This window comes from Nipponia nippon, unplaced genomic scaffold, assembly GCF_047370975.1.
Source record: "Nipponia nippon isolate SJK-2023a ecotype South Korea unplaced genomic scaffold, ASM4737097v1 scaffold_6, whole genome shotgun sequence".
NCBI classification, from domain to species: domain Eukaryota; kingdom Metazoa; phylum Chordata; class Aves; order Pelecaniformes; family Threskiornithidae; genus Nipponia; species Nipponia nippon.
Genome location: NW_028262380.1, coordinates 21,071,259 through 21,084,779, shown reverse-complemented (window position 1 = coordinate 21,084,779; position 13,521 = coordinate 21,071,259). Strand labels below are relative to the sequence as shown.

Genomic DNA, 13,521 nt, shown 5'->3' with positions numbered 1-13,521 from the left:
AAAAAAGGGGCAAAATTTCAATCTAGAGAAAACCAAAAAGCTGCCTTACGTTTGCACTGAGAACATACTCATTTCAGTTGGCTTGTGTCCAGTTTTCTGAGAGATCTACAGTAAGTTCTACAAAACCAGAACAAAAAAGGCCGGTTCAGCTGCAAATATTCTTCATTAAACTGTTTGGAACTTGTGAACAAAAAATATGTATCTATGAAGGGCTATTTCTTCTCTAACATTTTACATTGCATATGTCTTTGTGCTGGTGAAAAAAAGGTGATTTTTTTCCTTTATAAAAGTACAACAGACTGAACTGAAATTTTATAAAAATGTTTGGAATTGCTTAGCTGTAAGAATACTGTCCTCGAGTTGAAAACAAAGCTAGGTAACTGTAAGAATTACCATTCCTGCTTCTGAACTAAGAAAATACAAATACTTATTTATATAAATCCCTTTATTTAATGGAAAAAAAATCACATCTGAATAGGCAAAGATAGACCTTACATGTCAGAGCGCGCCTTACTCTTTATAAAAACAAAACAAAACAAAACAAAACAAAACAAAACAAAACAAAACAAAACAAAACAAAACAAAACACAGTTTACTTAAAACAATGAAGATTTTGATGAACCTCTGGGAGAAAATTTTACCATTTTGCAGAGACCAGGAAAGATCTGACAAGCTAGAAAAAAGTGTAAAGCCTCTAACATCATTGCAAATTTCTATTGTACATATTGTACATATCATATAAGATGATTTTTTTTCATTCTTTGCCCAGATTTCACCATTCTCTGGAAATGATACTTTTATTTTGTTCTATCCTTATGTGCTAGAATACTGCATAAAGATCTAGTGCACGCAAAACAAAAAGAAGGTTATTTCTACAAACTACCATCTTGATCCCTCCCTTAACCAAAGCCTAGTAGTAGGAGTAAGTTTTATAAGTGGCATAGAATAATAGGAATACATTCCATTAGCTGCTTGACAGTTAGTACATACACCGCTGTGTGTGACTTCTTTCAAAGCCAAGGTGCTCAATGTGGTTTCAGACAGGCTTTTTTCCAGCTTTGAGTGAACACAGGCTACCATCCAGCCCGAGAACCTTTGCACTCATTATGGTGTCTGTAACTTCCCTGCTTCTCTCTCATTCTCTCCTTCTAACGGAAGACCTGATAGGTATGCAGTGCACCCGCTCGCCACACCGTTTCTCCAGTGTTTGCATTCGGAACTGTGACAGGGGATGTTCAAGAAAACATCCTGGGCATCGGTCCCTGCTGTTTCGGGAGGACTGCACTGACAGGAAGGTTTGTGATGGGTTTGACTTTCCAAGATTTCCAACCTCTATTTAGGTCTTTATTAACCTAGATTGTTGCAAAGCCCAAACATCTACCACTTCCATCTTTTAATTGTGTGTTTTCAGGTCTGAATATTGATTATCTGCCTAAATAAATAATACGTGCTGTAAACCGACTCTCTACTACAATACTTACCCTTTATCCATATCACCACCTAATGCAGGAATCGACTGTTATCAAATCTTTAAAGTTTTTCCAGGATTTCTTCATAACAGAGGAGAAACAATTTCTTTCTTAGGGAAAGATAAGAGTCCTAATCAAAAAGGTTCATATTTTCTTTAAGCTGTAAACCGTAATTCACAAAGACAGGAAAACCAGAGTGCACAAAACTATGTTAAGGACGATGAATGTTGCAAAAAGAGAAGAGAGGAGAAGATAAAGCTCTGGAACAGAAACATCTAGTCATAAAAGTTTCAATTTCAAAATTTATATGAACATATCAAAAAGACATTTTTTCTTTTATATGATTAACAAAACTTACTCAAGCTTTTCAATTAAAAATAATGAATTCAGGAATACCTTTTTACCTTTTAATTGACATACATGTTTTAATTGCTGAATAAAGATGCAATCTGAAGTCAGTAGAAGAAAGTGTACTTTGTTAAATATACAAACAGCAAATGATCCCTTTCTGCGTTGCAGAGATCCTAGTATACAGCATTTGAACACTTTTTCCCACAAGCTCTTTCTTTCAAGAATCACTTTGCACGTAGTGGAAGCGTGTTTTGCGAGAGTGAGGCAGAGGTGGGAGCCAGGCTCTCCTGCCTGGATGTTAATTGTGAGCGGTATTAATACTGATAACACTACTTTCCCATGTCTATCAGTTAACTGTAGTGTCTTGAGAAACTGGTTACGGTTAGAATATCTCAAATGTATCACAAACTAAAATTAAATATCTAAATATGTTTTTATGTCGGAAACTATGGAGCGACCTTCTTCACCGCTAACATGAATGCCGAAAGCAACCCGAACTTCCTTCACAAGCTGTAACAACGCCAGTTTTCCACAGTCAGAACTTGATGTTAACATTAACGAACCAAGACTGGGCTTCAAAGCAATGCTTATGTTTTTGTAACCCAGAAGCCCTTAAAAAAAAAAGGGAGGAAAGGGAAAATGTTGTGACATTAGACATATTATCAAAGAAATGTAGATAATAAGTAATTCTGAACAGATAGAAAATTAAATATTATTGCTTGTTAGAACATATATTTGTGCTGATTTAGTATTTATAATTGGACTCATTAAGAGTATAACTAGCCTAAACAGAGCTTTTCAGAAAAAAAAGCACAGAATGTAGCATTCATGGAACACACAACTGCTGAATAAAATGAACTATCAGATACCTATTAAAACATATGATGTGGCTATAACATAATATTTTGTCTTTGACTATCAAATTCCTATTTGTCTCTTAGCAACATGATACAGAGTTTTTTTGTTTAAAACAAAGCACAGAAATCGGTCGCATGCTTTGCCTTGCGCAAATGGTGAGCTTCAACGCCTTTGTTAAATATTCCATTTGTTTTGGTCATAATCCCAAAAGAAACAATTCGTTCAAACTGTTCAGCCAAACACAATGTCATTTGGCAAAGCACCATGGTCCTCCATAAAGCCAACTCTCTAGAGAGAGTTGTTTGCACATATCAGTAGTCCGGCATCTAGAACAAGACACTGATTTTGAAATATGGGCAAACACAGGCCCCGCTACATCCTCCTTCACAGACCCTGAAGTTCACCTTCGGCAGCCGGCGACGTCTGACAACACACAGAATCAGGTGAACCTCCTGGAGCTTAAACGCAGACTCAAAAAACATGGTTTGCCAAAATGAGGTATTACCGCCCCATAATTACTTTGAGGCTGATTCCCAGTCAGTGTTTAGCACAGTTAGATTGCATTACCATCGTTTATGTGTTGCAGTCTTACAAATCCTGGTGAACCCAAGACGAACATGTTATTCTGACCATATATTTGTTCTGTTCCCATTAACATCTGCGCTCTTTGTCATTCACAGAGACACAAGTATCCTGAGATGCTTCTCAAAAGCATAATTGGTCTGCATGGCCATCATTTGGTAGGTATGCTATTAATTGCCTAATTAAAAAAATACTAAGATGAGATATTTTAGCACTGTTTTAAAGCAGAGCACAACTATTCCACCGCTGGACCAAAACGATCTTCCCTGCATTAACATTTTTGTTAAGGTATTGAAAAAGCTGAGTATGAAGCATGCAGGAAGAAAATTCTTTCAGTGATTTCAAATAGCAGCACAGCTTATTCATTCTGGATTCTAGAGATTTCAGATTATTGTGTGGTTATTTACTACAATAAACGGTTCTTGCAGAACTGCTCACAGATGTGCAGTCCCTCATAACCAGTGTGGCCTTGTGCTAAAAGCCTGAAGCTTCCAGGAGGACCGTGCTGGGTCCTAAAGCTGTGGAAAAAAACCCCAAAACAACAACAACCAATGCCACCACAGTTGTTCTTCAGCACTTCTAATGAAACCCGGTATCGTTAATGTGGCTATCTGGGGGGGAATTATTCACAGGGATGGTTCTCCCGCTGGTGCTGTCCAGGAGGACAGGAAGGCTGGCCAATGCCCCCTCTGCCGGCCATTCCCCGGAGGACCTCGCCTTGGCCTTGGCCCTGGCTCTGCCTTGGCCTTGGTCCTAGTCCTGGTCCCGGCCCTTGTCCTGGCCCTGGCCCTGCCTTGGCCCTGGTCCTAGTCCTGCTGCCTTCCCCTGCCCAGTAACTGCAGATGAAGCGAGTCTGTGGGGGCCGGAGGAAGCCAGCTGTAGCTGGCCCGACAAAACACAAAGCTCTGTTGATCTCAAATATGCGCTTCAGCTAATTGCCTTTCCTGTGTGGGCTTTGGGGATGAAAGCAGCCGGTGCAGCCGCATCTGCCAGCAGCCAGGCACAGCCAGGAGCGGCCTTTAGGAAAGGAGGGAAAAGGAAGAGCCCAGCAGTTCCCGCCACCCCTGCTGCCTCCTCCCTCCCTCCCTCCCTCCCCCCTTTCCTCACATAAAATACCGGGCAGAATATATCGTACCAGTTTGTTAAAATATGTAGAAAGGCTCTTCCCCTTCCTCACTGCAGATCCAGCCCTACACTTCTGCAGTATATTTCAGTATCTCTTAAATAATCTCTTATTTAGTGTTAATACGCAGCTCACTAAATTGCTTCCCCCTAACTGATCTTTATACAGCAATTCTGTTTAATGGAGTCCCTTCAGTCTCGTTGGAAGAATTTTATAAAATTCATTAGATGACAGTAAAAGAGGCATATGCTTGGGCATATTTTTTTTGCCGGTTTCTGGTAGAAATGTGTCTTAAACTGGTGTCTCTTCCCAGCCTTTTCCCTTTACTGGGATATCTAACTGTTTTACAGTCTCCTTACTCTCTCCAGTTCTCAAAATAAAATTTGTTACTACGACAAAAAAATTCCACTAAAAAGTAGAAACTGTTCTAGTTATCCAAGTGTTCCATTACCCAGCCATCAACATTTAAGTTTCGATATATTTTTGGACGTACTGAACAAAGATTACTTGGGTACATTTTTAGACAAGCCTATTTACTTTTGTGTTTTTTAAACAGTCTATTTGACATTACAAGAAACCTTTGACAGACGATAGCCAGAATCCTAAGGTAAGCAGCAAAAAATTGATCTTTATCTATAAATATGGAGAGCATTGGTTCTTGTATGGAAACGTCTGTTTATATCGATTTCAGACAGGGAGGAACAGACCAAGAAAAACAATTTGCCTAAACTGAGCCATTGAAGGTTCAAGCTGAGCCCGTTTACATCAATGTAATTATCACTTTAGGTATGATTCTACTATCAAAATCTGCCATTACTTAAAACAGCAAAAATGAAAAAGGAGTTTTGGGAAAGAATTGGGAAGTCAAATGATAGACTACAGACATCAACAGGTTTGAACTGGTCTCTAAAGTTAAAGAATTAGAACTTAAATAATTGATACTACCTATGTATACAAGAGAAATATCTAGCTGTAAGATAGAAACTAGTCATTTTAATATTTTAAAAAATGTTTTGAATTAAAGAGTGTTATTTAAGCAAGGGAGATTAAAAATACAAGTATCAGCCAGAATCTGAAACACAGTATTTTTTTGGAACTAAAATGAGAAACTGAGGGGAACATGAAAACAATGTATCTTCAGTAAAAGCAGTTTTTAAAAACAGATTTAAAAAAGGATGTAAAAATATAACAGCATAGTTGAAGTCTAAGGAGAGGATCTGGTTCATTTTTAATTTCATCTTAATCTCATTTTTAAAGCAATTATACTCATTATTCCTGTATACATGTCTCTGTGTGTGCGTGTGCATCTTTCCGTGTCCCCAAAAAATCAACTTAAACACCTGACAAAAGGCAGCAGAGGTCTTCAAGAGATTCGCTGCTACAGCTGGTGCATACGACACCTGGCTCAAGAGCTGCATGCAGACTGCGAAGCCTTTGGCCAGCCCTGAAGTAAGAGGCACAGCATCACCCCAGGTGCACAGAGCAGCCAGCCGGGGTAAGTGGCCGACGCGAAGACGCGTGGTGGTCCACGTTAGCCGCAGAGCAGCAGGTCCCCTGTCCAGCCATCAGGAGAAATGAGGGTGGACATCAGGAAGAGGAGTTTAAGTACCCCAGTGGGGAAGGCAGAGGGGACACAAGGCAGATGCAAGGTTGTTAGGACGAATAACGAGATGCCAAGTCAGAGGAAAACAGACCATATTCTGTTAGTCACAGAACCGCTTGTTCAAACAAGAACCCAACAGTCTCTATCTCTGCCTACTTATAACATTTTCAAAACTATTGAAAATGAAAAAGAGAGAAAAAATATCACTCAAAAATCCCAATGTGGAATGGGTTAAGATACTGTTCAGATTCTGCACAATGTACTTGCACACAGCAATGGGAATTAGAGGGTCAGCAGGCCTCTAGGGAATCTCCCTTGCTATTTAGTAAATACTTTTAATTCCCTAAAAAGCCATGGTAACCTTATAATGACCTTACTGAGCCACAATTCTTGTGACTACTTTGTAACATTATAATTTCTAACTTGCTACCCAATCTTACGGATTTTAAAAACTGCAAAATGCTGCGTTTTTAGAGGTAGATGTGCATTACATGTTGTTCTGAAGATGAATTAAGGTCTTGTGGTTAACACACAAACTGAGCATCCTGAAGTATAAAGAGGAATCCAGGAGAGGAGAGACTGCTCACATCTTTTAGTTTACTCTCTAATCTTTAGCAAATCACTTTATCTTTCTATGCCTCCATTCTCTATCCATAAAATAGGGTAATAGTTGCTGTAAAGATAAAAGCTGTGTGTGTCCTCCTTTTAAAAACTAAATGTCGTAGTTAAACAGTTAAAACTTTCTTCCTAATATTAAGGAAAAGATCAATTTTCCTTGTTATCCAGAACAAAATTTCCCCAAATATTCTCATTCAATACATCGTATCTGTTAAGCAGTTTGGTTCTTTATATAAGAAGTGATCATACTGAGTCCACAACTTGACCTTTTTTAAAATTAGCCTTATAAATTTACTAGCAGCCTATAAAAATTCAGTAGGTTTCTTACTACATTATGCTGACAGAGACAAGAATCACAGACATAAAGCTCATAACCCTATCTGAGACTACAGCTTAGATCACTTTTCAGACAACTTTTGAGCAAACTATGGATTCATGTTTCACTGTCATACATTCGGTATGTATGACAAATCACGACAACTACATGTATGTAAATCAGGTGAAGATAAAAGTCCTACAGCAAACACACTGGCTATATTACCCATTATCTTCTCTCGACTTTGATCCTTTTTCAGGTATTAAGATATGATTAATCAAATCAGATTATTGATTCCAACTTTGGTATTTAACAAATGACTGGAAAAAGCTGGAAGACCTCACAAAAAGGTATGATCGCTAACAGACGATGAGCCAGCCTGACAGTGTAGTGACAATCCGTCACACATCGATATGAGTTTGGATTCTGAACTGAAGCCTGAGCTGTTGAATCAGAGAGGCTGGAAAACTGGCAAGGGCACAGCATTGCTCTCCCAAAGAGGGTGTGGGGCACAGCGAAAGGACTCTTGGCATCGTTCTCAGGGGAATAGTTTGGCTCATGTAAGGACCGGCTCCAACAAGTTCTGAAGGAAGCTATGCTCAGGCCTTCTCTGCAGGGGAACATATTTTACAACACGGGGCCTTTGACGGGACTTTGGGTAGAAGATGCCTGAGATAGCTGTATACCTAACTGAAGATGAATGGGGAATGCGTGACTACATCTCTGTATATGAAAAGAATAAAAGGAAGTAGCTAACATGACAAAGAACATGGAGAAAATTTCTGTGAAGAGAATAAAGGAGATAGCAGAACTGGTGTATGATCCTATCTTTTTCTTAGAAAATAAGAAAAAAATCTTGCAAGTTAAAGTATCTTTATTTTCCTCAGTTGATGGTATTTGAGCTGATATCCTCTAAGCTGCGAGCTTGAAAAAGTCGTTTCATACTAACAGAGAGCTTCTACAACTCTGACATTAATATCACAACACTCAGATCATGAATTACATTTACTTTATTTAATTTAATATTACATGCATTTTAGACACTGATTCATATTGGGTTTTCGCCCAAGTAGTAATTCTTAATGTACAAGTAATAACCACTGCTGTTACGGTGAAATTCAGTAGCATGCACTACACACACTCGTGTGCAAAGTTATTGTTTTCAGTTAGAAAATGTTAAGGTCATGATTTCTAAATTAATATTATACATACAGCTTAATTTTGGTTTTATGCAGACATTGCATAGTTGATTATTAGCTTCTCAAGAAAGACTGGAATTGTGGCACCAGTATTGTTGAAGCAGATCAAGTGACAGTTGCAAATAAGAAGATCTGAAGAAGAGGCATAACTTTCAGGGTTGAAAGGTCAGCAAGTACAGCCTAGGATAAAAAACAAAAAGGCTTGTTAAACTTGACATCTGAATCAAATTTCTTCAAAGCAAGTCAAGAAGTCAGAAAAAGATTCAAATACTACAATACTAACAATAATTAGATTCAGACCTGGCTAGAAACAAGTTATGCTGTTTTATGTTAGTGCCTTATTGTACTATTTTTCATCCTAACATTTCAAAGAAAAAGCATATGTTTACGTATATAAACCAAGTAACTTTATTTTAGCCTTTAGCCTTACTTCAAATATACATGGCATCATGGATGAATAAGGGATCTAACATTTCAACTTGCTTCTAAAAATAATTGGGAATTAAGAATCCTTATCCTGTGGCTTGGCTAGTACTTGTGAAGTAAGTCCAATGTAATGACTCAAATAGTCAATGCCTTCTCATGAAAGTATGCTAAAAAAAAAAAAAAAAAAAGAAAGTCATCACAAGCTCTCAAAGTTTGAAAAAAATGCATCACCAGATTTTTGGGAAAAAATATGTTTTAACAAATTACTACAGATAAACAATAATAATCTTCATCGTAATGACTTAATTTTCTTCATTTCCCATCTGTAAAATGACAGTACTCACAGTGAAATTTCAGATTCAATGTTGACAATAATAATCTTGTAAAATTTTTGTAATATCAAAACGCACAGAAGCAACTACATTAAAATGCACTGAGAAAAAAGGCACAAACCTCCACGATATTTTGAAAAAAATATATCCCACAAACAGATATATTAAAATAGAAAAACAATCTGATTGTACAAAATAACTTGATAACATGGCATTTTTGTAGCACATATACTCTTTTATTTCTTTTTACTCCAGAAAAGCAGTATTATTTCCTGCATGTTTACAATTTCCTTAGTTTTTTATCTAAGGTAAGAATTTAGGCAGAAAGATTTGCACTATGTACCACGTGCCATGTGAAGCTTAAGTTACTCTTGTTGGCAAAGCATCAGAAACTATTTCAATCTCCTCTAACTGAAACTTATCCTTACTTCAGCTGCAGCCAGTGATGTCACCTCCATCAGGTTGACCGCTCGGAAAGCAAACACAGCAGCTGCCAGGACTGAAAGAAAATGCCCAATATTTAAGTTGCTGATCTGTTAAGTAGTGGTTAGAATTAATCTTGATGTAAAATACCAATTCTCACTCCCTTAGAGGAATTATTTTGATTCTGAAGAATAATATACAAGGGATGGCTGTGTTTGAGTTTCTTTGGCCATTCTTTTAAACAGATAGGAAAAACACAACATTCTTTCATTAAAGTCTGAGTGAAAATGCTTGAGTTTAAGGTGACTAGCTTTTAATTGAAAGGGACAAGGTGTTTTACAATTAGTTCATTTCCAAGCCAATAATTTTAATTTATTTAAATAGCAGTATTTCAGTTGTGAATATTATGTAACATAAAAAAAAAGTTCATTTATTTTGCACTATCTTACTTAATTGTATCTCTCTACATAGCTGTCTTACATGTACAAATAGAACCAAACCCCTTTCTCTTCTGTTCACCTACTTTGTATTTAAAATCTCACCCAACTGAAGATACATGTCTTCCTTAGAACCCCCATCTAAAACGTTGCATAAAACTTAGGACAGAATTTCCTTCATAAAAAATACGCACAAAACTTCCAAAGTCTCTTAAAAGATAGGTCTTCGAAAGAAGAAATCCAGCAAAATGTGGGGAATTCTCAGTTGCTGTAAGTACTGAAGAAGTACTCGCCATAAATGAGTAACGTGAATCTTGCATTTTGTGAAAGGTGATAAGCTCATTTATTGCTACCACTGAAGCTGAGAGAACATCCTATGTTCTGTTCACAGAGCGCTTAGCTTTTTTGGAGTGCTGTCATAAAAAAAAATTACCTCGCATATTTTTGTTAGAGATGCAGTATTAATGCAATTCTAGTTTTCTAAAAGTTATACTCTTTGACATGCTTTCAGCATTCAAAGAGCAACTATTTTCTTCTTGTCACAAAACACATTGAAGCTAACATGTATTTGCCTTACATCAACCTGGACTTAACACCTTTTGTAAAAATAATTCCATTACCAGCAAGAATTTCCAGAGAGTTGTATCCCAGGATTCTGTCCCACAGAAGCAAGAGCTGATCTGTAGCTAAATAACCAGAAAATGCCCGTACCATCCATTTAAATGAAATTCGTAGCCTGCAAACAAGGGATAAACGATAGTTATTATATTTCTGTCTCCCATAATGATCAGACAGATCCTCTATAAAGTGAAAATATTTTATTATTCTTTTGCATTTCTCTTCCAGGAGGAACAGCCATTTTCTCTTGCTGCATTAATAATCAATATTTTCCTTTGCAACAGCCATCAGAAAACTATTTAGCATCTAATTTGACAAAGTACTAATATCATTAAAATACTCTGACCAGACAGTCACATTAGAGGGATCCTCAGCTTTTATCACTCCCAATGTTTCATCCTTTCTGCTATTATGCTATTATGATGGATACCAATTATAACAGTAAGATTTTCAGGTTCTGTTGCACTTGGTCCCATGAGTACACTACAGAATGGCAGCCTCTTGCTCTCTCTCCCCTTCCAGTAGCTTCTGCTGTAACTAACATATCTCTGTGTCTTCTGTCCCCTAGGAAATAAATCACTTAGTTCCATCAGATTGGACATGAATAACTGAAATTTAGTTCAATAATGCAGCATTTCTCATAGAGCAATTCTCCTCTCTTCTTCATAGAACATACATACAGAAGAAATGCACAAAGCACATATACGCAGGTTAGACAAAGGACTCCCAACTGACTTTCAAGGAAAAATGGCACATTGATGTTTGCACTTCTGAATAATTTCCCATAGCTTTTAAATTAAAATACCACAGAACAGCATTTTCAGAACAATTAATCTGCAACATCTGTACCAAGTCAGACAGAAGTACTTACGGCTGAGCCCCAATTTCTCGAAGGTGATAAAAGAGCTGGGGCAGATGGGTTTGTAGAAGAGTCTCGAACAGCAAACACAATGACACAATGCCCTAATGAAACAAAATCATATCCTGAATACTAACACTCATCCTGTCAAATCTGAGAAAACAGTATCAGCATGTAAGTATGCATGAATTTTTAATTCAAGCAATGAAACACTATTAATGATATAATATATAGCTGACGTAAGCAGAACACAAGTAGCTCTAATGCCTTCAGTCACTAAAGCCTTGCTCCTACAATTCTATGTATGTATCAGCAACATAATATATTTTGATAGTCCCTTCCAACTGTAAGTTACTTATGGTATTTGTATGTCAGGTCTAAGTACTTAGTGGGTTATTATAATATGACCTACTTGAAATATTTCCACTTTGATGAAATAGAACTCAGTTACACTATATATACACTAAAAAACAGAGGATGTGAGAAATAATACATCTCTGATAACTAGAAACAAACAGCAATGGGGGTAATTACAAAAAGTTAAACGTAAACGCATTTTAAAATTTCTTTTAAAAATTACCATGAAAATTGAAAAGATTCCTGTCTGACCGGTTTCCCTGCTATTAATGACTGAAAGCACAATGCACAGCCTTGAAATTGTATATCAAGGAAAGGAGTTTCTTTTAACCAGGAAATGTTTTCAAGAAGTAAAGTAACTATTCTGCACTTTGTGAAGGAGAAAAAAATTACTATATTTTATTCTTCAAAAATAGAAGATAAGCAAATTTCTACAATTGTCTTACATTCAAGACAGCTGCTCCTGGTCATAAACACAACCAAATTATTTAAAATTCATCTAGTAGTGCTAAAAAGCATGTGCTGTCACACAAAGATACTTGAGGTAAAGAAACAGACACTAACTTGATACCACTGAAAAAAAATCTCTCTCTGTATGACTATACTTTAGTTCCTCTACCCCAGAAAACACTAAAGTGTATGCGCTTACACGTTATTGATTAAAATGAAAGCTAGTATGCATTTATGTGGCTTCTCGAACTGAGAAACCTATTACATAAAAGACTTGACTCTCAAAAAAAAAACAACCTCATAAAATGAGAACTGTACTATTTTAAAGCACATGATATTCTATAGCAAAGACTAACATTGACATAGAAAACAAAATTATCCAAACTGGAGTTACCTAATATTCTTTCCAAGCTTGTCTGAAGTATGTATGTATTTCAATCACATAGAAAATCGCGCCACTGTATATTATTGCTCCATAGCAAGCAGAATATCAAGTGAGTGGGTTTTAATTCCTAATGAACTTACAGAGGGATGAGAAGAGATGGAATGGAGTCTGAAGAAAAAACGCACATACATCTCACGGAATATCTGATACAATTTGGAAGGTTCATGGTACAGAAAACAAAGTGGAGCAACTGAAAGGATAAAAGAATTATAATTGACTCAACACTGTAAACTGCTAAAAAAGTTCAATGATTAAGTGCATGAAGTATGAGGAAACCCAAGTAATTTACAGTAGTACAATTTACAAAAGCAATACCAAACCAATTATTTAGAAAGAGATATTTTATAATCGAGTCTATCATTTGACGTAAAAAGTTCAGAAAAGAATTACAATACATTCTAGGTAATAGTTCTATATATTTCAAGAATCTAAACTAATTAGAACCTGCTTACGACAGTGCTGGCTTCCTAAGCATAAGAAATACACTTTAAGAGTAGCTTCTCGGGGGTGTAGGGCAACGATATGTTGAACAGTGCAAGTTTTTGATTCAACCATCTATAAATTCCAATGTGCTCTTGGGCTAGTGACCATCTCCAAATTGGTTATCCATTTGTAAGACTGGAATAAGTTTACTGCTTGAAGATGGGTGTTGTGAAAACGAAAATATTGAAAAAACAGCTTTTGGTTGCCACAATAACATCACATAAGTATGACTGATTGATAGAGAGCTGTTTATTTCTTACAAGATCTGAAAAGCACAGACATTTGGTACTTTACTGTTTAGAAGTCTTTTAATATACCTGATTCAAAATAACAGTTGGCTACATTTGTAAAGCAGCAGTTTTCAAACTTTTTCCCAATCACTTCCTTTTTTCTTGTTGTAAAAGTCCAGCATATAGATAAATCTATTGTATATATATGCTGTACAAACATAATCAGTTCCCCCCAATTTCTACTCCACTCATTCAATGGATGTTTCACAGACAGTTGTTCTATACACATTTCTGTAAACAGCCGTTTCATCTGTCCACTCACTCACCACATCTACTGCTTCA

General features: G+C 36.6%; 1 protein-coding gene across 3 annotated transcripts in view; it reads right to left on the bottom strand.

The window, feature by feature from the left end:
- Positions 1–7,915: 7,915 nt before the first annotated feature.
- TBC1D19 (TBC1 domain family member 19) overlaps positions 7,916–13,521 on the bottom strand; it is a 52,169-nt gene continuing 46,563 nt past the window's right edge. For 2 of the 3 annotated variants that reach the window (XM_087736493.1, XM_087736494.1), the window contains 5 exons: positions 12,547–12,656; positions 11,227–11,318; positions 10,358–10,473; positions 9,306–9,376; positions 7,916–8,299 (listed from right to left, as the gene is read on the bottom strand). In XM_087736493.1, the coding sequence (XP_087592619.1) occupies positions 8,225–8,299; positions 9,306–9,376; positions 10,358–10,473; positions 11,227–11,318; positions 12,547–12,656 (464 nt within the window). In that variant the 3' untranslated portion in view covers positions 7,916–8,224. Of the gene's footprint in view, positions 8,300–8,549; positions 8,713–9,305; positions 9,377–10,357; positions 10,474–11,226; positions 11,319–12,546; positions 12,657–13,521 lie in introns of all 3 variants that reach the window. The other variant, XR_015699676.1, reaches the window with a different exon arrangement.